General features: G+C 38.0%; 2 protein-coding genes across 2 annotated transcripts in view; one reads left to right on the forward strand and one right to left on the reverse strand.

Moving 5' to 3' along the window:
• LOC127624251 (monocarboxylate transporter 10-like) overlaps positions 1 to 3,096 on the forward strand; it is a 69,844-nt gene extending 66,748 nt beyond the window's left edge. Inside the window, exon 6 of the mRNA XM_052098990.1 lies at positions 98 to 3,096. Coding sequence (XP_051954950.1) covers positions 98 to 330 — 233 coding nt within the window. The 3' untranslated portion in view covers positions 331 to 3,096. The remainder of the gene's footprint in view (positions 1 to 97) is intronic.
• Positions 3,000 to 26,543, reverse strand: LOC127624252 (serine/threonine-protein phosphatase PP1-beta catalytic subunit-like). The gene is made up of 8 exons (XM_052098991.1): positions 26,464 to 26,543; positions 21,548 to 21,679; positions 16,012 to 16,242; positions 14,453 to 14,557; positions 8,739 to 8,810; positions 8,432 to 8,583; positions 8,073 to 8,207; positions 3,000 to 5,050 (listed from the first exon to the last, which is right to left on the reverse strand). The coding sequence occupies exons 1-8, from the start codon at positions 26,519 to 26,521 to the stop codon at positions 4,946 to 4,948; spliced, it is 990 nt and encodes a 329-aa protein (XP_051954951.1). The 5' UTR covers positions 26,522 to 26,543; the 3' UTR covers positions 3,000 to 4,945.

The raw sequence follows: 26,543 nt of genomic DNA on the forward strand, positions 1-26,543 counted from the left end.
TGACGCTCACCACGCAAAACATTTCATTAAACAAGTCATTATTTTAGTGAACTGCTCAACTCATTAACTGGATTTCTTTCTTGGCTTTTGTGCCCAGGATTCCTCCGAGACCGTTTGGGCAGCTATGATGTGGCGTTTTACCTGGCGGGCATACCTCCCCTCATTGGTGGAGCCATTCTGTGTCTGATCCCCTGGGTAGAGGCCAAGAGGAGGAGGAAGCAGCGGGAGGTAGAGGCCGACACCATGGAGAAAATGCTGGAACACAAGAGTGACACGCAGGACGACACGGACAACAGGACCAAGAGTGACGAGCCGGAAACTGACGTCTGAGAAACACACAATCATCACGGACAGACCGAACGAGGTGTCTGTTCTGCATGTGAATAATGTTGTGGATTGCGTTTTCTATCCCTTGATTTACTACAGGAAGTAATGAAACACTTTGGCAGAACATGGAGCGGGCAGACAGCAGGTGACCCACTCAAATGTGATGCGTCAATCAAAGCATTTCCTTCAGTGTTTTTTGGGTTTTAAATGAACTTTAAGAAGGGAAATGTTCTGAAAACTTCATCCTCATGGAAGATTCATGGGATTTGAATCAGCAGGTTCAAAATATTGCTAACCAGAAGGTTTTTATTAAAGTAGCATTAGTTAAAGCATTAGGAAACATGAACTACAAATAGAAAATACATTTATACAGCATTTATTAATTAATTGGTTAATATTAATTGATATCATTAATTAATTAATGTACAGAACTTTCATATGGAGGGCCAAATTACTGAAAATAAAAGAATTAAATAAGTTATTTCTCTCAAATACATTAGAAAAAGAAATGAAATCATTAAAACGATTAAACTGTTGTTTTGTGACGTGCTGGAATCCGTAACACTGAAAATCAAAAGACACAAAGCTTGTGCCAAAATAAACAATTATCCCAAAGATGAAATACAAGGGACATGTATTGATTTAATTAGTGAGTTCATGATTAATTTAATGATTTTATATATGATTCATTTTGAGTCATTTGTCCCTCCATACCTTCAATGTTAAAGTGTATCGGTAAATATAGAAATGAACATTATTAATCGTCAGTTCACGTTAACTAATGTGAAAGTTTCCAAGTCGTAGTTTTTTCATTCTTGCAATGAATCCAACTTTAGTTTTATTTTTGACTACAACATCTAAATTTGGTTTCATTTGGCATAGAAATGATTGTATGTATTCATTTCCATGTACACTTGCGTAAAAGTGTATTTGTGCATGTACACTATAGCTTTATCTTATATGCTATTATCTTTATGTGAACTCTTCAAATAAGAAACAAGGAAACATAAATGCTGCTATACAAAATCGGAAGTGATTTTATTAGGTATTAATATTGGCCCAATCTGAAATTGGAGATTCGATTAATATGCAAGGAAAAAAAGCCAGATTGAATTTGTTCAGTGTAAAGTTTTGGAAGTATTTAAAATGTTGGCGTGTTTAAGCGTGGAGATATGAATGCATTGTTTCCATTGCTGTTTTTTTTATTAGAAATGTGGCATTTGTGTTGTGTTCAATGGGGCTTCTTATTTTTAATCAATTGTTTCGAAGGTTTCGCCTGAGAAAGCCGTCCGAGAAGGAATGTTTACATGCGTTGAACACCAGACAGGGCAGACATTAGTATTTACAATGAAATGAATGTTGAAAAGATCTTAAAGTGTGTTCATTGGACGACACTTTATAGTTAGGTTCTTCTTAATGTCCTCCAATTTTTAATTGCACACTATATATATATATATATATATATATACACACTATTTACGTTTTATTGCGAAGTGTGCCAAGTTAGTTTCTGCTTTTGTCTTTCATGTAATCACCAACTGATCATCACCCTCTCTCTATACATGCTGTACAATGTAGAAGTGAATTTGGTCATGAAATCAGTTAGCTGATCTAGAATGTTATTTAAATTCAACAGTTTTCATGATTCATACTGATAAAATACATGTTCTTGGACTGCATCTCACATAATCTTTAGTCTCGTAATCTACCTCAGTTGACGTTACTCGTGAACTGTTCCTCAGAACTCACTTGAAACAACAATCACCAAGTGCCCAATGTCCCGTGTTTCACGCAGATATTTGATTTTCTGTTCCGGTCACAGATGTATTAGCATTAGGAATAATAGTGCCTTGACGACATGATTGTTGGATGAAGATGCCTTAATCATTTGTAATGGAATCAATGGCACAATGTTTTATCTTCCACTTGGAAACCAAAAAATAGTTGATTAAATTGTGTTCATTAAAAGCTAATTCTTTTCAAATCTGTACACTATTTTTGATTTTATTTATTTTACTTTAAAACTCATTCATTGAAATGATCTTTCCTTTGAGACCCATTTGTTCACATGAATATTGTTAGAGTATGATCTCTTTGTGCTTGGTCATTTTTTTATGGATTTTGAATCTTTCATCATATTGGTCATGCAAACAATCGTAAACCAAACAATGTTTTCTTCATATTTTGTAGTGTGAATAGGGATAAGTTGTATAGTGAACACTCAACAGTCATTTCTCAGGGTAAACTCAAAGACCTTCAGGCTGCCGCTAAACACCAAATACTTCACCTTAAACGCCTTAAAGATTGTCCATCTGTTTAACAACACTTTTGTGTTGAAATTGACCAAAACATACCATTATTAATGAGTTGTAAATCTCTCTTAAACAATTTGATAAGTAAAAGTGAGCTACTCTTTTGTTTCTGTCAATGTATAATCACAATCCAGATAATTGGATACATGTGAGAAATTAGATTAGCACAATGAACAACAATGTAGCATGATTTCAGCTTCTGTTATTTGTTTTACGATGTGCCAAAGAATTTGTAGACATTGTTGAAGTTCAAAAAGTTGTATTAATAAAGAAATTTACTTTTCTGTACTGTTGTTTTGAACAGTATTTTGAGTGTCTGTGATACTTTTTCAGAAAAAAAACAACTTAAGCCCATGTTTCACAAAAATCAAAACATTGCAACGATCACTCAATTTAAACAATTGCAATTCAGTGAGTGTCAAAAGGTCACACACATGGGGTCAACAGCACGGTTCCATTTATTCCAAATGAAAGTTTGAAACAAACGTATAAATCTCAAAACTCATCTTCAAAACATTTGCCGAGTTAAGGTTTAGGCCGATATTGTAGAAGAAAAAACTTTTCACTGCAAAGTCTAATAGTCTAAAGGAAGTTGTGAGACAAAATGGAAAATATTTTCACAAGCACACTTCTTGTAGAACTCTTTGCTCTCACTAATTAACATCTAATGCAAATAGTTAATCATTATTTGCAGAAATCCCTTTACTTAGAAACCAGAGAGGATGTCAGAGGCAAATACAGGGAGAAACTCCACCAGATGGCAGTACTGAGTAACAGAGAGACTTAGACAGTTTTGGAGAGGGCACTTGTCATGCTTCTGTAGGACTGCCCATCATGTTGTTGGGAACACTTCAAATCTACTCTGACATCATGAGATTTTACATATCATCCAGACGCAGAGTCAAAAATATGACGCTCATATAGTCAGAGCAGTGTTTGGACAAGGAAGGATTTACAAAGGTAAACTGAAAGAATTACAATCTTCAACTAAAATCAATTTAAACTTTTTTTTTATGCCCACGACTTAAATAGAATCAAACCACGGTGTTTAATGTACATAATACTGTGCTTTTCTACCTACAGTGACACCAAACACTATTTGGACACCCAAGCCACACTTAAAAGCATGTGAATGCCATTACATCAGATACAAATATATCTAAACAAGTGACATTTGTGTCTTAGACTATGAAGGGCGTGCTATAAAAGTAGAGGGTGTGTCTTAGAATATGAAGGGTGTGTTTTAAGAGTAGAGGGTGTGTCTTGAACAAAGGGCATGCTTCGAGTGTAGAGGGTGTGTTTTAGACTATGAAGGGCATGTCTTAACATCTAAATAAGAAAATATCCAAACAAGTGACATTTATTTTCTCGAAAGAGAACAAACACTTAAGCAATCCAAGAAGAATAAATAAAAAGAAGTTAAGTTTCAAATGGTAATAATTAGTGTAAATGAAGAAAGTATTTGGAGACTTTCTGGTTGTCAAACATTAAATGGAACATACCCATAGTTCATGTGAAAAACTGCACCTGTGGTTACAGGACACCCACATGAACTTGAAAGGAACCGACTTTATACGTCCACTCATAATCACCTTGACACTAGTTGTTTGAAAGTCAAGGCAAAGAAAAGGTTAATAATACAAAATAAAACTCAACCACCATTAGGTCACAGATGTCACTTGGCTAATGCAATAACATTCATACATTTTTAAGTGTCCAAACACTTTTTAGGACCACTGTATTCAGTTAAATTATTACCAGAGTCTCATTAGGAAGAGAAACATTCTTTTGTCCAATGGGAAACAGAAAAGAGGCCTTTCGAAACAAAACAGTTGTTTGGGTAATACTTCAGAGGAATAAGAAGGATTCACATGGGAATGATTTATCCCAGTGCACTTGTTTAGATGAAAGTAGAATATGTACAAGAACGGAGGAACATTTACGCCCCTCAGCTCCAAAAACACACATGTACACACATCTATTAGTAATGAAGGCAGAATGTGTCTTTACCTCACTGCCCTAACCCCACATCCTCCAACCTCCCACCCAACACACATGTTTTATTTACCTGATATCGCTGTACTTTGAAGCACAGTCCAGGTTAAGCAATACATCATAGTACTGGAAAAAACACAGCCAGTTAATATCAATTATTAACAGAAAAGCCTAAAACCTAAGCAAATAAAGAACATTGGTCACAGCAAAATGTATATACACATGAGAAATGGGTTGGTTGTATAGAGGACAGGCCAGATAAAGGTAGGAGGATCTCAGAGGTGCCAGTGGATCATGGTGGACCAACAAGTTCACCTCTTCTTAGGGGCTTGAGCTGTGCGAGGGGGAGTGACCGGGCGGCCAGAATTCACCCCTCCGTATTGGTACTTCGCCTTTTTCTCTGATGGCTTGAGGATCTGCATCACATAGAAATACACACAGAGAGCGAGTTCATGCCATGTTTACCGTGCATGTCCTGAGTGCGGAGGGTGTGTCTTACGCATCAAAAGGGTGTGTTTTGAGTGTAAAGGGTGTGTTTGTATGTTATGTATGATGTGTGGTGAGTTGAAATCAGAAGTTTACATACACCTCAGCCAAATACATTTAAACTCAGTTTTTCATAATTCCTGATATTTAATTATTGAAAACATTCCCTGTCTTTATTTAAAAATGTGAAATGTCAGAATAATAGTGAATGATTTAAATTAAGATTAAGAATGGTTTATTTCAGCTTTTATTTCTTTCATCACATTCCCAGTGGGTCAGAAGTTTAGACACTTTGTTAGTATTTGGCAGCATTGATTTTAAATTGTTTAACTTGGGGCAAACATGTTGTGTATCCTTCCACAAGCTTCTCACAATCAGTTGCTGGAATTTTGGCCCATTCCTCCAGACAGAACTGGAGTAAGTGAGTCAGGTTTGTTGGCCTCCTTGATCTGACATGCTTTTCCAGTTCTGCCACAATGTTTCTATCAGATTGAGGTCAGGGCTTTGTGATAGATACTCCAATACCTTGACTTTGTTGTTCTTAAGCCATTTTGCCACAACTTTGGAGGTATGCTTGGGGTCATTGTCCATTTGGAAGATTTGATGTCTTGAGATTTTGCTTCAATATATCCACAGAATTTTCCTTCCTAATGATGCCATCTATTTCGTGAAGTGCACCAGTCCCTCCTGCAGCAAAGCACTCCCACAACATGATGCTGCCACCCCCATGCTTCACAGTTCAGCTTGCAAGACTCACCCTTTTTCCTCCAAACATTACAATGGTCATTTTGGCCAAACAGTTCAATTTTTGTTTCATCAGACCAGAGGACATTTCTCCAAAAAGTAAGCTCTTTGTCCTCATGTGCACTTGCAAACTGTGGGCTGGATTTTTATTGTGGTTTTGGAGCAGTGACTTCTTCCATACTGAGCATCCTTTCAGGTTATGTCCATATAGGACTCATCTTACTGTGGATATAGTATGGAGTTTGAGGATAGGCCTTAAAATATATCCACAGGTACACCTCCAATTTAGTACACCTCCTATCAGAAGCTAATTAGCTAATTGCCAAAAGGCTTGACATAATATTCTGGAATTTTCCAAGCTGCTTAAAGACACAGATAACACAAAGTAGATGTCCTAAATGACTTACCAAAACTATAGTTTGCAAATATGAAATCTGTGGAGTGGTTAAAAATGAGGTTCAATGACTTCAACCCAAGTGTATGTAAACTTCTGACTTCAACTGTATGCATGTTATGTATTAGGAATGGTAAGATTCACCGAGTCGCATCGGCGCTTCAGCATAAAAGTTAACGATGCGATGCATCGATTTAAAAAAAGTATTTGCATAGTAAAAATTATTTATTTATATATAATTTATTAGTAGATGCGCTATACTTTTATTATTTGCAAAATGTGACCAATAATTTGTGACCAATATTTTATATGTAGATTGATTTCTCCTCTCTAAACTGTTTCTCCAGCGTGTTCTCTCATCACCACTGCTGCTAAGTGAACATGACAAATCACAACACTACAGAGGCCGAGGCGTGTCCTGAGTGTCACATAGAACAGGGGTGCCAATACGTCGATCCCAAAGGCAATGCTGGTAGATCGCCCTTTTAAATTTTAAATGTGTTTTCGTAAAATTTTTATAAAAATAAATATAATGCTTTCCTTCTTTTAATTTCTGTCTGACTTGCACTTGACGAGTACATTTTGACCAGGCGAGATTTTTGTTTATTCAGTTGTCATGACAACTAGGTTCGTGCCTTCCAAGGGCTTCTGAGAAGAGCACAAAATTGAGAAACTAGCAGTGTTTGAGACTAACTACTGATTCCATTCAGTGCAAATCATCAGAATAAGGTAAATGCCCTGGCTATTGTAATCTATTGCACTGTAGGTGTGTTGGTTTAGTGTTAAAACTGAATGATATCAACATTGAACATTATTATATATTTTTTAATTAATTAGAAGATGAATTCCATGTAGGAATTCATAGCAATGATACATGCAGTAGTCCCAACAAGCATTTTTTATTTTTTTTTAAATGAAACTGGTAAATCTTATTGTTTTTTTTATGCATTTGGCAGACACTTTTATCCAAAGCGACTTAGTGCACTTATTACAGGGACAATCCCCCCGGAGCAACCTGGAGTTACGAGTCTTGCTCAAGCACACAATGGTGGTGGCTGTGGGGATCGAACCAGCGACCTTCTGATTAACAGTTATGTGCTTTAGCCCACTATGCCACCGCCACTCCACAAGTTGGTCAATTAAAAGTAGATACAAATCCAATGTTTGGAAACTCTTTGGGTTTTAGAAGAGAGATGGAGATTTTTATAAAACCATGCAGTTTGTAAAATATGTCATGCCCCTATAAAATATAGAGGCAGTATGACTAATTTAACACTTGAAGCGCCGACACGAAAGCACATTCATCTGCTGGCAAGTTACAAAACATTTCTTCATTGTTTATCCCGGAGCATCCTTAAATTGTTTCACTGTTAAATGTGTGAACTGTTAAAAATGTAACTGGAGACCATCTGGTTTCATAAAAAAAAAAAAAAAAAATGTGCACTACAAAGGCCTTTTTGTGAAAGGTCCATGCGTTAGAAGTCAGAAGGCACTTAAGTTAATTTATGATTTGCTGTCTGTCTGAACCAAAGAAATAAAAGCGAACTATCTGTAGCCTACCATATTGAATTGCATAGCATCATATTTTTTCCCATGGCATTGTATTGCATTGAATCGCATTGAAAAAGGATCACACTGCATTGTAATAGGGGTGAATCGTATCGCATAGCATCGGTAGCTGCTTCATATGTATCTTTAATGTATCGTATCGTTGGTTATGCATCGAGATGCATATCGCATCTGCCTCAGTTATGCAGATGCACATCCCTAATATGTATGAAGGGTGTGGAGGGCGTATCCTAAGTGTGTGTTACCTGGAACGAACACATGAGCGACTCATCCACGCTCATCATGCCACCTGCATTATCAAACTCCCCACAGTAGTTGGGAGCAGAGAACAGGGTCACAAGCTGTCGTTTAGCAAAGAATTCATACCCATCTTCAACCACCTACCGACAAAGAAGAAAAAAATCTGAGAAAACTACTTAAGATAATGAAAATAATTCACGATCACGTCTAGTCATTTCAGTAGTAAAAATCACATCTAGACATTAGACAGGGCGTAACAAAACATTAAAAAAAATAAAATGTCCCGGTCAAAATTACCAGAACACAAAATAATGGTTAAACTTTCCTACATACAGAATGTTTCCTCAAAATTTACAGTCATTACCTGGTGAGCTCTGCAGATGAGGTCCAAATCGTGGCGGTTAAGAAACTTGCTGACCACATCGGCTCCAAAAGTGAAGGAAACACCCCTGTCATTCTCACCCCACCCCTGAACATCTTTATCTGGGTCTGACCACAGCAGATCACACAGCAGGCCTGAAAACAGAGAACATATGAAACTGACAAACATAAAAGAATCAAGAATCAGATAATTGCAATTAAATAATTAACAATTAATGTAATGATGGTCACTCACCAAAAAAATAAAAAAAATCAATAAAAAACATTTCAATTAGGTTGAAAACCCTCACCTGTGTCGGGTACATCGGTGGGTCTCATGATGCGACGGATCTGCTCCATGGACTGCAGATCTGGAGAGAGGCCTATGGGAAGAGCAGACCACCCCAAGAAATGAGATTCCAATGAGAAACACAAGCACTTCTCAGCGATTTTAACCATTTCTGCAAGACCATACGTGTATGTTGAATCTATTTTGAGGGATTCAGTCCTCTCACAAGTATTCTACTATATCGTCCTCCTAAGGCTCAATCTGACTTTTCTTTTCCAAACTCAGTGAACTTTTGACTCGTGCCTGTGCTTCGTCACTATTGTCCTTTAATATTCATGTGGATACAGTTTGCTCTCATTCATCTCAACTATTGTCTGTTTTAATTCGACTCAACAGGTGTCTTTTTCTACTCATAATCATGGTCATATTCTTGATATAATCTGTACATTTGGGTTTGATATTGCTTCAGTGTCTCCTTTTGACACGACATCATAAGCTTATTGAATTTAGTTTTAGTCTACCAGCTCAGAAAAAATGCAATAACAAAATGATATCCTATCGTGACCTTAAATCTGTCAATGTCACATTATTTACTGCTTCCTCTGCAATTTCTAATGACTTTGATGTCTCGTGTCCTTAATTGATACTTTCAAGTGACACTCTGTTATTTCTGAAGTTCTGCATGAGCGTGTTCCTATTAAGACAAGGTCTGTTCCCTCCTCCCACACTTCCCCCTGGTATACACCTGAGATATGGGCCTTAAAAGTCACTGGTAGACAGCTTGAGAGGCTTTATAGGAAAACAGGTCTTACTGTTCACCATCTAGCGCTCATTGAACACCTCAACGCATACAACATTGCTCTGAACTCTGCACGGTCTGACTACGTCTCTAAAATTATCAAAAAAAGCAAGCAATAGGCCCAAGGTTTTGTTTGACACGATAAATAAACTCACCCAACCTCCAGCTCATGATGTCCATGCATCTGATGAGCTTTGATGTTCTTTCCTGAATTATTTCCAGGAAAAGATGAATCCTGTCTGCCAGTGCTTTATAGACGAGGCTTCAGATTTTAATTTTATGCCAGACCACTCTTGTCAATATTTGTCTAGTTTTACTCCTAAAAACCCCTCCTCTATCAGTGACTTAATACTGAAGTCCAATTCTTCATCTTGCCAACTTGATCCTGCTCCCACATCCCTCCTCAAACTCTGTCATTCTATCATCTCTGCAACTATCTCTCATTTCATATGCAGATCTCTAGCTTCTGCTTCTCGTTCTTTACCACTTAAAACTGCGGCAGTAACTCCAGTACGTAAACCTAACTTGAACCCTACTGTTCTTTCTAATTTTCACCCCAACTCTAACTTACCATTCATTTCTAAAATACTGGAAAGATTTGTTGCCTCCCAGTTACAATCTTTCCTTGTTCAAAATGATCTTTTTGACCCCTTTCAGTCAGGCTTTCACCCACTTCACAGTACTGAAACCGCCCTTGTAAATGAAGTCAATGACCTACTACTCACTGGTGACTCCATTCTTCTATTACTTAATCTTAGTTCTGCTTTTGATACCGTTTGCCATGAATTACTTCTTTACTGCCTCTCAGCTGTTGGTGTCACTGGTGCTGCTCTCTCCTGGCTTTCTTCATACCTCACGGATAGACGGTTTTACATTTCAATGCAAAGTCACCTACTGTTTCCCTGAAATTAGGTGTCCATCAGGGATCGGTTCTTGGACCTCTACTATTCATTATATATATATATATTAGGGATGCACCGAAATTTCGGCCGCCGAAAATTTTCGGCCGAAAATGGCACTTTCGGTTTTCGGCCGAAAGAGAAAAAAGGCCGAAAATATGAGCCGAAAATATATACCTCCTCGCCCGCCCTCAGTGCTCAGATTTCAATCTGGATCGATGCAGCCCTTATCACAGCTGTTAGATAATTCCACAACGGCGCTACCAAACAAAGGCCGATCATGTCAGCGGTGTGGAAATTCTTCAAAGTTTCTGATAAGGTCATCAAATTTGCGATCTGCAGTGTTTATTCAGCAGAACTTTCAAGATATATATATACAGAATACAGCAAGAGATTCTACAGGAAAATGTCACAACTAGCGCAGCTACACCACAACTTGAGACGTATAGCTGAACTACGCCAGAAGCGACAATCTCCTTGACTACGGGCGCATAAACAAACACCGATTTCCTTTGCTTGCGCGGATTGCGCACAGGTATTTATCTGCCCAAGCACCAGCACAGAGAGTGAGAGACTGTTCAGTGCAGCATCTCATGTTCTTGATGAGCTTTCTGACAGGAGAGACGGTCAGAACGTTTAGCAACTTTTGTTCTTGAAGAGAAACCTGTCACTTGTACTTAAATAGAAAGCGGTCCAATTTGATGTGTATAGCAATTACATTACACTTGTTCTTCACTTGAGGATACATCTGTCGTTTACAGTTGAGGTTGGATTTAGTTCAATTACTGTTGTTTTGCACAATCATTTTCACTTAAAGTGTACATACGTTTACATAAACAGAATTGAGCACTGATCTATATATATAATTCTATATTATAGCTATATATAGATCAGTGGAATAGAGGCCCTCTGCCATTCTGTGTTCTGCCTGTTGTTTTAATAAAAATTACTGTTGCATATTTAAACTTTTTGAAAGATGTCAGCTAAGTTCATTACTTGACTGTTGTTGTGCATATAATAGTTTTCTAAAACTTTACATTATTTGGATAATTGTTAATAAAATCTGTAAAATTTGATTTTTACAGAACTGAAAGAAGAATAATATTTAATATAGTTTTAATATATTTTTTGTCCAATTTTGGTGTTACTTTCAATAAAAGTGTGATTTATTTTATTGGTTTGTAGTTTTTCAATTCAGATTAATTAAATTCATGAAATTAATGAAAAAGTATAAAATTAATACAATTATACACAACATTCTTTTTTTTTTAAATAGGTAAAAATTTCGGTTTCGGTTTTCGGCCAAGTGCATCCTGGATTTTCGGTTTCGGTTCAGAATTTTCATTTCGGTGCGTCCCTAATATATATATATATATATATATATATATACATATATATATATATATACTGCCTTTAGGAGCTCATTCGCCACCATGGTTTCAGTTACCACTGTTATGCTGATGACATTCAAATATGTACAGCTTGTAGATCTGCTCCCACTCTCAAGACCAGTCCACTATCAACATGTGTAAATTAAAAAAACTCCAACTTCCTAAAACTAAACATGGATAAACTGAGATCATTATTTTCTGGAAAACTTATGAAAAAAATTCCTTATGACTTTGGTTGTGATATTGATGCCACTTTTATTAAACCATCCAATACCGTAAAAAATGTAGGTATCATCTTTGACCCCTCCCTCACTTTTGAAGCTCATTTTAAATCTGTATCTAAAATTGCCTTCTTTCACCTTCACCGCATTGCTCGCCTTCGTCCCTTCATCAGTCTCAAAGATGCAGAAACACTGGTTCACGCATTTACAGTGAGGAAAATAAGTATTTGAACACCCTGCTATTTTGCAAGTTCTCCCACTTAGAAATCATGGAGGGGTCTGAAATTGTCATCGTAGGTGCATGTCCACTGTGAGAGACATAATCTAAAAAAAAAATCCAGAAATCACAACGTATGATTTTTTAACTATTTATTTGTATGATACAGCTGCAAATAAGTATTTGAACACCTGAGAAAATCAATGTTAATATTTGGTACAGTAGCCTTTGTTTGCAATTACAGAGGTCAAACGTTTCCTGTAGTTTTTCACCAGGTCTGCACACACTGCAGGAGGGATTTTGGCCCACTCCTCCACACAGATCTTCTCTAGATCAGTCAGGTTTCTGGGCTGTCGCTGAGAAACACGGAGTTTGAGCTCCCTCCAAAGATTCTCTATTGGGTTTAGGTCTGGAGACTGGCTAGGCCACGCCAGAACCTTGATATGCTTCTTACAGAGCCACTCCTTGGTTATCCTGGCTGTGTGCTTGGGTCATTGTCATGTTGGAAGACCCAGCCTCGACCCATCTTCAGTGCTCTAACTGAGGGAAGGAGGTTGTTCCCCAAAATCTCGCAATACATGGCCCCGGTCATCCTCTCCTTAATACAGTGCAGTCAGCCCTGTCCCATGTGCAGAAAAACACCCCCAAAGCATGATGCTACCACCCCCATGCTTCACAGTAGGGATGGTGTTCTTGGGATGGTACTCATCATTCTTCTTCCTTCAAACACGGTTAGTGGAATTATGACCAAAAGTTCTATTTTGGTCTCATCTGACCACATGACTTTCTCCCATGACTCCTCTGGATCATCCAAATGGTCATTGGCAAACTTAAGACGGGCCTTGACATGTGCTGGTTTAAGCAGGGGAACCTTCCGTGCCATGCATGATTTCAAACCATGACGTCTTAGTGTATTACCAACAGTAACCTTGGAAGCGGTGGTCCCAGCTCTTTTCAGGTCATTGACCAGCTCCTCCCGTGTAGTTCTGGGCTGATTTCTCACCTTACTTAGGATCATTGAGACCCCACGAGGTGAGATCTTGCATGGAGCCCCAGTCCGAGGGAGATTGACAGTCATGTTTAGCTTCTTCCATTTTCTAATGATTGCTCCAACAGTGGACCTTTTTTCACCAAGCTGCTTGGCAATTTCCCCATAGCCCTTTCCAGCCTTGTGGAGGTGTACAATTTTGTCTCTAGTGTCTTTGGACAGCTCTTTGGTCTTGGTCATGTTAGTAGTTGGATTCTTACTGATTGTATGGGGTGGACAGGTGTCTTTATGCAGCTAACGACCTCAAACAGGTGTATCTAATTTAGGATAATAAATGGAGTGGAGGTGGACATTTTAAAGGCAGACTAACAGGTCTTTGAGGGTCAGAATTCTAGCTGATAGACAGGTGTTCAAATACTTATTTGCAGCTGTATCATACAAATAAATAGTTAAAAAATCATACATTGTGATTTCTGGATTTTTTTTTTTAGATTATGTCTCTCACAGTGGACATGCACCTACGATGACAATTTCAGACCCCTCCATGATTTCCAAGTGGGAGAACTTGCAAAATAGCAGGGTGTTCAAATACTTATTTTCCTCACTGTATATCCTCACGTCTTGACTATTGCAATGCCCTCTTCATTGTTTTACCAGCTAACTCTATTGCTAGGTTGGAATATATTCAAAATTCTGCTATAATATCTTACACATACCAAGCGCTCCACTCATATTACTCCATTGCTGTTTGAACTTCACTGGTTACCATTTTGTTTCGCATCAAATATAAACTAATCCTGCTTACATTTAAAACACTTTCATGGTCTGGCACCTCACTATCTTAGTGAATTGCTTCTCCCCTACAACCCAATCCGCTCGCTTAGGTCTTCTGGGTCCGGACTCCTTTCTGTCCCTAGATCTCGCCTCTCTAATATGGGTGGCAGGTCATTCAGCGTAGTAGCACCCAATATATGGAATTCACTCTCCCTGACTCTTCACAGCATCTCTTATATCTCCGAGTTTAAATCTCAACTTAAAACTTTGTTTTCTCAGTTTTATTTATCTAAATGTGTCATGTATTCACTTTCAATATTTATACTATCTGAACTGTGTTTTTGTGTATTATTGTGTTACTATTGTAAAGTGTCCTTGAGCTCTGGAAAGGCATTATATAAATTAAACTTATTATTATTATTATTACTTAGTGACAGAAAAACACACCTCCATGACAGCAAAAGATCTTCTCATCTATAATGGCGGCGATGGGCAAACAGTTGAAGCAGTCCGTAAAAGTCTTCCAAAGTTTAATATTGAACCTACGTTTACCTGAAAAACACAAACACAGATGTGACTGAAGCAGGCCAGAACAGCAAAATAGGTATCTGGTCTGAAATTTCAAATGGACCGTTTCTGAACACTTTATATTTACAGGACTGTAGATTCACTAGCAATTATTTAAATCTAAAGTAACCTCATAACAACAGGTTTTTGTGGACAGAAGTGTGGATGAGAGCATTTCTCTGTATTAAAAGGCCTTTCAACTCAAAAGTCTTGTTTTCTGCCAAAATAAAAGCTTTCATAATATCATTATTATTACACCAAAATATATTTCTGGAATAATTTCTTAATTAACTTCTTTACTTTTCTAATTGGGTTCCAACAAAATAATGATAAAAAGTGAGCCGAAACACTATCAAAACTGGTTTAAAATTTTTTAGTCTGGTTATTTTTAAGAGGACTCAAGTGTGAAAAGCTTTCTACAACTGTATTTCTACAAGCAGTAGAGCATTTTTGCACATGCTTTAATTTTGGTCAAAAGGAAACATTTACTAGCCTTTTTCTTTTTTTAATGGGTCATGAAACCCCCCTAGTTCAGCCCCAATTTTTTGCACCTCAGGCTGAAAAAAGACTCTCAAGATGGGCAGGAAAATACTCAAATATCTGGGTGGGTATTGTGGGCGGGAAGAGGGAAAACAGGAGGGGGTCAAGAGCTACTTCCAAAAACACACAAAACAGAGATTGCTGCTGAACCTCACATTATGAGAGGAGATGAAAACAGAGTTTGGGGCTGTATATTAATCATGAGACAAAAGTGTGAAGAGTGAAGACGACAGAACCATTATCAAATCTGCAAAAAAGATTTGGATGTTTTGTTCAAACTTTTGAGAATGAAGTGAGAGCAGCATTCAGAGCAGACATTATCAAAACCAGCACTGCATTAAGACTTTCCCATAATTCACTGTCCATTCTGGCGTGTGATCATCTCCATGATCCGACACAGGGAAGAGGTGATGGAATCAGCGCTCCATCTAACAGCTGTTCCGTCCATGAGTTTGAATTTGAACTCCGCTGTAATGCCAGCTCATGCATGAAGCAGTGCTGTGATTGGATGGAAGCACTACTTTTCATGAAATATGTGGAGAAACGGTCAGACTCTGGTGACATAAATGCATGCTGTCCTACCAATCATAACTCTGAGTTTACGCATATACCTCATTTTTGTGATATTGCTTCAACTTTCTTTTTTTTTTAAACCAGATGAACAAAATGGCTCAAAACGAAAAAATAACCACTCTCCCTTAACAAATTAAGGGATTAACATAATGAGTGCTATCTTTGTTTTCAGTGATGTGCAACCTGTAAAAATGTGTTTTGGGGTTTCATGACTCTTAATCATATCGCAATTCAAACCGAAACTGCAATATTTAAAAACAATAATTATTACCAATCGATTTTTTTTGTCCAAACATTTCAGTTATCATGAGCTGAGAGTCACTTACACTCATCATAAAAGCCATAGATGCGATTAATGGAGGCACATTCGTGGTTGCCACGGAGCAGAAAGAAGTTCTCGGGGTATTTGATCTTGTACGCCAGCAGCAGGCAGATGGTCTCCAGCGACTGCTTCCCTCTGTCCACGTAGTCTCCTAGGAACAAGTAGTTGGCTTCCGGTGGGAAACCTCCATATTCGAAGAGCCGCAGCAGGTCTGTGTATTGACCATGGATATCACCTAGAGAACGAATTCATCAAATCAATACACTTCATGTGCATCAGTGGAGGTCAGTGTAATATTATTCATGAAAAAATGTTCGTTAAAGGAACAGGAAGTTCACCCAAAAACAATCATTCTCTCATTATTTACTCACTCTAATGTCATATCAAACTCGTAGGACTTTCTTTCTTCTGTAGAACACAAATAAAGATATTTTGATGGAGTCAATGGGGTCAAACACTTTCAATCTCCAAAAAGCACATAAAGGCAGCATAAATATAATCCATAAGACTACAGTGATTTAATCCATGTCTTCTGAAGCAATACGATCAGTTATGGGTGAGAAACAGACCAAAATATAACTTCTTTTACAACAAAAATCTTGACCTCAGCAGTCTCTCTGCACATGCATCAAACACTAGGAAGTGTAATCAGGCTCCAAATTCTGATCGCACCAACGAGACTGCAGAAATCAAGATTTCACATCAAAATATCTTTGTTTGTGTTCCGCAGCAGTAAGTTATAGTTTTGAGACGGCATGAGGGTGAGTAAATAATGAGAAAATTACTATTTTGGGGTGAACAACTTTACAACAAGGTTCCATTTGTTAACATTAGTGAACTATTTTGCTAATATGCATAACAATGAACAACATATTTAAAGCAGTTATTAATACTGGATCATATTCATTTCAACATACTGTGATAGTTGTATAAAAAACTATTGATCCTCACAAAAGCTCATTTTAACTGGGGATTTTATTATTTGGTTACCATGAACAAGAACAATAATCATAAGCTTCAAAGTGAAATAAAATTGATTAGGCTATATTAGCAAATACTTGTGGAGGATAAGAACTATCAAAGAAACTTCACCTCATCAAAGAAACACAAGCGCTAGTGCTGTCACAAGACTCGTACGAACAAGAAGAATCAGTACCTTGTAGAGGTAATGATAGAAAATCAGAGAAACAGCTTCTTCTGGAGTAAATTCATGCTAAAATAACATATCTAAAGGTGACATTTCTTATAATGAGTTTGTGTATAATTGCTGTTAATAAGTAATAGTAATAAGGGCTGAAACCATGGTTTTACTACAGTAATATTGTAGTAGAAACTACGGCGGTCAATCGGTTATACTTTTTAATCGAATTAATGACATGGTGTCCTGATTAATTAATCGTGATTAATCGCATATACAAATATTTGCTGAGAAAGCCCATCATATAAATATAATTCAATATATAATGATGGAATAATGATACGTAGTTATCTTTAAATATAATTTTGTTTTTTTATTTTAAATGCAAGAACGTAATGAATGTCTGTGTTGTTCTGCTGCTGATGTTGGTTTTCTTCACTATATAAACTGCGCATTGCCACACAGCTGAAGTTCCACTTACTGCCCTCTGGAGTAAACAAGTGGTACTACAAGCTTGCATTTCTCAGGAATCTTCCATTTCATTGCAGGCATTGCGATTAATTGCGTAAAAAAACAATTTGGCGTTATTTTTAGTCAAATTAATCGCACTGAATTAACGCGTTAAATCGACAACCCTAGTAGAAGCCAGTTAATTGTGTGGCAACTATGGATTAACTAAATACCATGGTTAAATTATAGTTACTGCAGTGAAACTATTCTGTAAGGGTAAACAAACAAAACAGAAGTCTAATAATTGTATTATGTATAATGACGAATTATGACAATATATTGTATTTTTTATATTTTATCCCAAGAAATCCCCCAAAAAAATGTAAGAAAAAGAATTGAATAGAATGTCGGTATTGGTATCGTTATTGATGACATTGGACTTGAAATTACTGGTATCAGATCGAAAATAAATTAAAGTGGTATTCCCTACTGCTCACAGGCGCGAGCCGCCGTGACAAAAAAAGCTGCGCTTTGCATACGGTTAAAAATCATTCAAAGCCGCTCTCATTTAATTATGATCTGACGGATGAACACGCGCCTCGATTGGACTTGTTTATTTAATAATGCGACATCAATTGTGATGAGACTTGCCGGGTTGTGGACATTGCCATCTTTAATATTTACTTTAGTCACTGTTTCCATCCAAGCTGCGAATTTAATTTATGTGAAAAACTATACAGTGAGGAAAATAAGTATTTGAACACCCTGCTATTTTGCAAGTTCTCCCACTTAGAAATCACGGAGGGGTCTGAAATTGTCATCGTAGGTGCATGTCCACTGTGAGAGACATAATCTAAAAAAAAAAATCCAGAAATCACAATGTATGATTTTTTTACTATTTATTTGTATGATACAGCTGCAAATAAGTATTTGAACACCTGAGAAAATCAATGTTAATATTTGGTACAGTAGCCTTTGTTTGCAATTACTGAGGTCAAACGTTTCCTGTAGTTTTTCACCAGGTTTGCACACACTGCAGGAGGGATTTTGGCCCACTCCTCCACACAGATCTTCTCTAGATCAGTCAGGTTTCTGGGCTGTCGCTGAGAAACACGGAGTTTGAGCTCCCTCCAAAGATTCTCTATTGGGTTTAGGTCTGGAGACTGGCTAGGCCACGCCAGAACCTTGATATGCTTCTTACAGAGCCACTCCTTGGTTATCCTGGCTGTGTGCTTCGGGTCATTGTCATTTTGGAAGACCCAGCCTCGACCCATCTTCAGTGCTCTAACTGAGGGAAGGAGGTTGTTCCCCAAAATCTCGCAATACATGGCCCCGGTCATCCTCTTCTTAATACAGTGCAGTCGCCCTGTCCCATGTGCAGAAAAACACCCCCAAAGCATGATGCTACCACCCCCATGCTTCACAGTAGGGATGGTGTTCTTGGGATGGTACTCATCATTCTTCTTCCTCCAAACACGGTTAGTGGAATTATGACCAAAAAGTTCTATTTTGGTCTCATCTGACCACATGACTTTCTCTCATGACTCCTCTGGACCATCCAAATGGTCATTGGCAAACTTAAGACGGGCCTTGACATGTGCTGGTTTAAGCAGGGGAACCTTCCGTGCCATGCATGATTTCAAAGCATGACGTCTTAGTGTATTACCAACAGTAACCTTGGAAACGGTGGTCCCAGCTCTTTTCAGGTCATTGACCAGCTCCTCCCGTGTAGTTCTGGGCTGATTTCTCACCTTTCTTAGGATCATTGAGACCCCACGAGGTGAGATCTTGCATGGAGCCCCAGTCCGAGGGAGATTGACAGTCATGTTTAGCTTCTTCCAGTTTCTAATGATTGCTCCAACAGTGGACCTTTTTTCACCAAGCTGCTTGGCAATTTCCCCGTAGCACTTTCCAGCCTTGTGGAGGTGTACAATTTTGTCTCTAGTGTCCTTGGACAGCTCTTTGGTCTTGGCCATGTTAGTAGTTGGATTCTTACTGATTGTATGGGGTGGACAGGTGTCTTTATGCAGCTAACGACCTCAAACAGGTGCATCTAATTTAGGATAATAAATGGAGTGGAGGTGGACATTTTAAAGGCAGACTAACAGGTCTTTGAGGGTCAGAATTCTAGCTGATAGACAGGTGTTCAAATATTTATTTGCAGCTGTATCATACAAATAAATAGTTAAAAAAATCATATATTGTGATTTCTGGATTTTTTTTAATAGATTATGTCTCTCACAGTTTACATGCACCTACGATGACAATTTCAGATCCCTCCATGATTTCCAAGTGGGAGAACTTGCAAAATAGCAGGGTGTTCAAATACTTATTTTCCTCACTGTATATGGTCACAAAAACAATGCACGAATAAAGCCGCGTTTCCATCCCATGTGTTCAAAAGAACAAAATCGCCACTTCATGAGAACTGTTGAGTGTTTTATTAAAAAATACTCAGTTTCAAGCATACAGACAAAAAGTAAAGAATTTAGGCACGTTCCAAACCACACACTTCTGCACTATTTTACGTCATTTTGAAGTGTAAGTAGTGCTAGTAGTATTTTTACACTGAAAATGCAACAAAGAAGTGTACTACGAGTACCCGGATGATGCACTTTTTCAACCGTCAAAACGGAGTGTTGGACACTTCCTGCACTCAGCGCACGTCTTGCCGTATACAGCAGAAGGGGCAGAGTTACCGGCAGCGATGGTGATCTGGCATATCAATTGTAAATAATGGAGAATATGACAACTATCGAAAATTTGTGAAGACAGCACCTTACAAACCTGAATTTACCGTGCGGATCTATAAGATATTTTTCAGAAGTGTCAATAAACCTGCTCTTCAGCACAGTTCAAGTTTGTATTCAACATATTTGCTCTGCAAACTCTTTGCATGTTTTGGATTTTCTAGACACTGTTATTTCAAGATGTGATTATGATGATGATATGGACTTGAGATCGGTTGTTCGTTCATACGGACAGTATTCGAGCTGCTACTGTAAACTGTTTTATGAAAAGGACATTTCAAGACTCACACCTGTAAGTAAACACAGTTGTCAATCCCAAACACTGACTGTGTGAACGTAAAGTGAAGCACCAAAAAGCACACAAAGACAGCATAAAAATGATGTGGTCACCATTCACTTGCATTGTATGGACCTACAAGGCTGAAATGTTCTTCTAAAAATCATCATTTTTGTTCTACAGAAGAAAGAAAGTCTGACACATCTGGGACAGTATGAGGGTGGTGAACTATCCCTTTAACAAATGGAGCCTTGACAGACTTGAGTTATACCTCCTGACCTCCTCAAACATGCACTCTTGACGTGCACATCTACTGTTGTGACAGCAAAGGCTCAATTGTGAGCGCTGCCACCTTTTGAACCCACTAATTAGTGCAAGTAATTCCAGCTGCATATGCAAGCTGCACGCTCAAGAGTACATGCGGTTAGAAAAGTTGGGTCGCACGCGTCAAGTGCTCGAAGACTCTGCTGGTGACAAAATTTGCATCACGCGTCCTGTATGCAGACGCCTAGTGTTCACTACTGACCAAATTATACTTTGGGCTTTAGGATACACAAATGGCTTGTTCTAATTCAGATGAATACATAAACATGATCACCCACATTTTCCAAATCAATGACCTACTGGGTGATGAGAAACTTGCCCGCACAGTCACAGTGATAAATAGGAAATAGGACAGAAGAACTAACACTACAATATTAAAATGTGTTAAAGTCTGTCAAATCTTGAGCTGTTTGTGTCTGTGTGCAGCACCTGTTGCTCTGTAGATCCTCTTTATAGTCACAACCTTAAAATGAACTTTATATTTCACAAGACCCCAGATCACTTAATTCGGTTCTGAATGGTTTCAACATGGACTGATTCATGAACCTGACAGAAAGACGTGACCACAAGGAAAGAGAACAGAAACATGAGTGTGACTTACCGCAGATCTTCAGAGGAGCCTCCAGCTCCAGGAGGATGGGCTGACTGAGGAAGATCTCACGAGACTTGATACACAGTCCTCGCACCTCCGCCTCAGTCATCTGCACGATCTTCCCCGGACGGCATCCTCGCACTGACCAGACAGAGAGTTTGGACACACTGCTGTCATCCACAAACATTCAGTTCTTGAAGTAAAGATTATTGTTGTACAAACAAATTCAATTTGTGGGTTCCAACAACTATAAATAATAGAGATGAATCAGGATGCTGGACAAGTCGACGTACAACCACGTGTCTGTTTGAGGCGGACTAGTTACAGTAGTTCATCTAGATTTTTTCAGACGATAAGATTTTTTTAAAAATGTTTTAGAGTATAAAACAAACAAGAACTTTTCAAGATATTTTGAATGAAATCAAACTTTATTGCTTTTATTCAGTGCACAAAAGGTAATGGATTAATACATGTATTTTTAAACTAGAACAACTGAGGAGCTTCATTCGGGTCCTTTTACAGTGTTAATGAAAACATGCTGTTTTTAATTCAATTATTTGACGTAGTTTTAAGCTGCCTCAAAAGTACAGCACATCTGCCCTGCCCATTCCCACAAACTCGTTCAATGGGATTGAAGCGCCACACACACTGTGCACTTAACAATATCAAAATAATAGGCAAAACCCACATACCACATCAGTAACTCCTCATAAGGACTGCGATAAGCCAGAGTGTCCGCCATATTGAAAAAGTCAAGATCTGAATGTAAACTCCTTAAAGTAAAAAGAGCGCAACAACAGTGCCTGTCCCCATTTTCAGTCGTTTTGGTTTCATAAAATTGTACATAAAACAGTTGTGCGCCATGAATCAAACCAACCAGCTTTGAGGTGAATCACAACATCACAAACTATGACTTGAAGCAAAAAACATTTTTTAAATTGGACAAAAAGACAAAGGTACAAGACTGTACTTAAAGTAGGCTGATATTCCAGGTTCAATACAAGTTAAGCTCGATCAACAGCATTTGTGGCATAATCAGGGGCGCTTAGGGGTACCTCTGGGCCCATGGGCTCGCTGAAGCCCCCTTCAAGTTGTTGAATGGGGTGGGAATGGAAATGCTCTGCATTGAGCAAGCACTACACAGATGCCTTTAATGGTTGCGCACTGTCACCATGTCAACATCTGCTCCTCCCACTGGGAACTATGGGAGTTGTAGGCCCCTAGACTTCAGCCCATATAAGCCCCTGGGCATAATGTTGATTACTGCAAAAAAAAGCAAAAATCGGGGGCCTGGGTAGCTCAGCGAGTAAAGACGCTGACTACCACCCCTGGAGTCGCAAGTTCGAATCCAGGGCGTGCTGAGTGACTCCAGCCAGGTCTCTTAAGCAACCAATTTGGGCCGGTTGCTAGGGAGGTTAGAGTAACATGGGGTAACCTCCTCGTGGTCGCTATAATGTGGTTCTCACTCTCGGTGGGGCACGTGGTAAGTTGTGCATGGATGCCACGGAGAACAGAGTGCGCCTCCACATGCGCTACGTCTCCGCGATTACACGCTCAACAAGCCACATGTAAGATGTGCGGATTGACGTCTCAGATGCGGAGGCAACTGAGATTTGTCCTCCCGGATTGAGTCACTTCACCACCACGAGGAACTGTAGGGCATTGGGAATTGTTCACTCCAAAGTGGGGAGAAAATAATTTAAAAAAGAGAGAGAGAAAAAAAAATCTGTGTTCCAGTGAGTCACTTATAATGGAAATGGGGCCAATTTTTGGAAGGTTTAAAAAGGGAGAAATGTGAAGCTTATAATTTTATAAAAGCACTTAAATTAATTATTCTGTTAAAACTCATGTATCAATTGAGCAGTTTAAATAAGTTGTTTTTGGATTTTGGGTTTGGTGACATTACATTATAGATGTAAAATTGGCACCTTACACATATGCAGAAAGTGATTTTATTACACAAAAATCATGTTAACACACATAGTTTATGTCTTGTGTCTATACTTTTGAAACAGTGAATATTTTAACATTTACAGATTGGCTCACTGACTTCCATTGTAAGTGCCTCACTGGAACACAGATTTTTGCTTCTTTTAAAGAAAAGGAGGGATGAGTAAAAATGATTTTTTGTAATAATCAACATTATGCTACAAATGCCGCCGATTGCGCTTAACCTGTATTGAACCGAGAATATTCCTTATATAATGAGGGAATGCAATACAATCCCATGAAGTATTGTAAATGACAATCAAATTAAAAAAAAAAAACTTACAGATGTTGATAAGAGTACAAACAATATATAGTATGTTCATTGCAAAATATTCCGATAAATACAATTATACCATGATCTGTTCTAATACTCAATTCTGATTGGTTGGAATGCATCACGAGCCATCATGTTATAATCTAGCTGTAGCATTTGCTAGTTTCGGAGTAGTTAATTATATGATTTGCTTCCATATTATTTGAAATTTAATAAAAGCTATAACGCATTAAAACTGCATTTAAGATGTAACACCAGGGTGTTTCCTTTAAAGAGCTCCGACTCCAATTATTCCACAATGAGAGTGCTTCTGTATTTACTTATTTGGTATTTTTGTATAATTCCCTTGAACTTTGCTATCTACATCACCTGAAGCTGTGAAAGTTTAGAGTGCATCTGGACAGTGATCGGTGTAATTCTTCCTCTCATCAGTCAGGAGCAAACTGCAGTGCTGCTCTCAGCATCATCATCATCATCATCATCATCATCATCATCTTCATCATCATCAGAGTTTAATATGATATGATGTTATGTTAAATGAGATCAAACGACTATTCGACAATTACATTTTTTGTCAACGTTGTCAATAACGTTGACTAATCATTTCAGCCCCACTGTAAAAATCATTGACATCTGTAACTAATCAATGCTGGCAAGTGCCCATGATATAAGCGGGATAATCCTCGGCTAGGTCTGTGTTATCACCGCAGAATTCCTGAGACACACTTACAAAACTGAGAAAAGAAAAATCCAAATAAAGTTCTCCAAATAAAATTTGTCATGGCAAACACATTAAAGATAAGCACATAAAGCTATTTTTTTTTCTTTATCTATTTTAGAAAACAGGCCGAAATTAATCCATTAGAATGAACTGTCGAAATTACCGGTATGAATGAATAAAAACTGTGTAGATAAGTGTTTTTTTCTCTCTCCAATAGACAAAACAATTATTTTGTATTTTTACACCATATATTTTATAATTAAACATTAAAAAAAATGAAATAAACTTGAGATCGGCTCAATGGTCATCAATTACATTTACAAGTAAATCGAATATTTTGACAGATGTTGATGTGTGAAGGACATTTGGAGTTTCCAGATATATTTAGGGGGTTACGATTAGATAGAAATAACAGGTTGAAGAGATCATTTGAAGGGAAAAAGAGTAGAATATGCATCATATCTACACAACCTATAGGATTTATTTTGGAGGTGAAATGGAAATGATTATTGTGATGTGATAGATTTAAATTTTTTCCCAGCCTGATATGTACATTGCTTTATTTCTTATAAAGTAACCAGCAAAACGAATTGAGCCCCATGAAGCACCCTTTATTTTATTTGAAGTTAAAAGAATACTTTCTACTCATCCTTTACTCATGATGTGAGAATGTGTCTGACTTTCGTCTGCAGAACACAAATGAAGATTTTTAGAAGAATATTTCAGCTCTGTAGGTCCATAAAATGCAAATGAATGGTGACCCGGACTCAAAAGATCGAAAAATTACAAAGGAGGCATAAAAGTAATCCATAAAACTCCAGTGTTTAAATCCATGTCTTCAGAAGCAATCCAGTTGGTTTTGGGTGAGGACAGACCAAAATGTAATAACTTTTTCACTATAAATCTTGACATCAGCAGTCTCTATAACGATCAAGATTTCAAGCTCGATTACACTTCCTATAGCGCCCTCAAGTGCTCTGCGCATGAGTCAAGCACTAGAAAGTGAAATTGAGCTTGTAATCGTAATCGACTGCAATAGCAAGATGTACAATGTATAAGGAGTTTTATTTTTGTTTGTTCTCACCCCAAACCAACTCGACTGCTTCAGAAGACACAAACCACTGAAATCAAATGGATTGCTTTTATGTTGCCTTTATGTGATTTTTGAGCTTCAAAGTTTTGGTCACCATTCACTTGCATTGTATGGACCTACAGAGCTGAAATAACCTTATAAAATCTTAATTTGTGTTCAGCAGAAGTTATACACATCTGGGACGGCATGAGGGTGAGTTCTTTAACGACAGGATATTTCTTGACCCAACGAGTGTTTGTGACACTCATGTTCACAAACCTAGTTTTCTAGGTAGGAAGCACACTAGGTTTAGTGACCAAGTAATCACACATAAACAGCTATAGTGACGTGCAGCCTCTCGTGACGATGGACGACGTGAAGAAAGAATGTTTTACATCGAGTTCAACAAGAAATGGCTGCTGTAATCATCAGTCCAGAACATCTGACAAGGACAGCACACACACAACATGGAGTAAAATCGAATTTGTGATCAGATTAGCGGTTTTATTTGGTAATTTAAAACTATTTAGCGTTTAAACGTCTCTGTGTGCAGAAAGTATGTAAACACAGGCCGAAACCACCCAGCCCAAAACTTCCATTTTTATTAACCAGAAAGGCAGGAATACGTGGACATTTTTTCTCCCAAAGCGGGAAAAATAAAAGGTGACGCCCTCATGATAACACAGACAGACATACAGAGCAATACAATGAAATAAAAAAAACACATCAGTCGGCCTGCTGGCCTATAACGCTGCCTGTGAGATATGCAGTGACATTAAAGCTCATCTGTGTAATAATCAAACAACGAGCGTTTGGGAAACTCTCTGATCGCTACTTATGAAAAGTGTGCTGATGCAGAACTCGTTTACCTTCCAGCAGTCTGGAGATGATGCTGTCGACGTTCAGCTCACCCTCCGCCATTTTCATGCAGCCGCAGCGACACAAACGA

This window comes from Xyrauchen texanus, chromosome 30 (assembly GCF_025860055.1).
Source record: "Xyrauchen texanus isolate HMW12.3.18 chromosome 30, RBS_HiC_50CHRs, whole genome shotgun sequence".
In the NCBI taxonomy this organism is placed as follows: Eukaryota; Metazoa; Chordata; class Actinopteri; order Cypriniformes; family Catostomidae; genus Xyrauchen; species Xyrauchen texanus.

Bases quoted from the DNA above. Each gene is read 5' to 3' on its own strand.
- LOC127624252 (XM_052098991.1), bottom strand. From the start codon at position 26,521: ATGAAAATGGCGGAGGGTGAGCTGAACGTCGACAGCATCATCTCCAGA. The intron at 8,584-8,738 runs GTGAGGGTTTTC...CTCTGTTTTCAG, and splicing joins CACCGATGTACCCGACACAG to GCCTGCTGTGTGATCTGCTG. The intron at 8,208-8,431 runs GTAATGACTGTA...CTTTGTCGGTAG, and splicing joins TCATCTGCAGAGCTCACCAG to GTGGTTGAAGATGGGTATGA.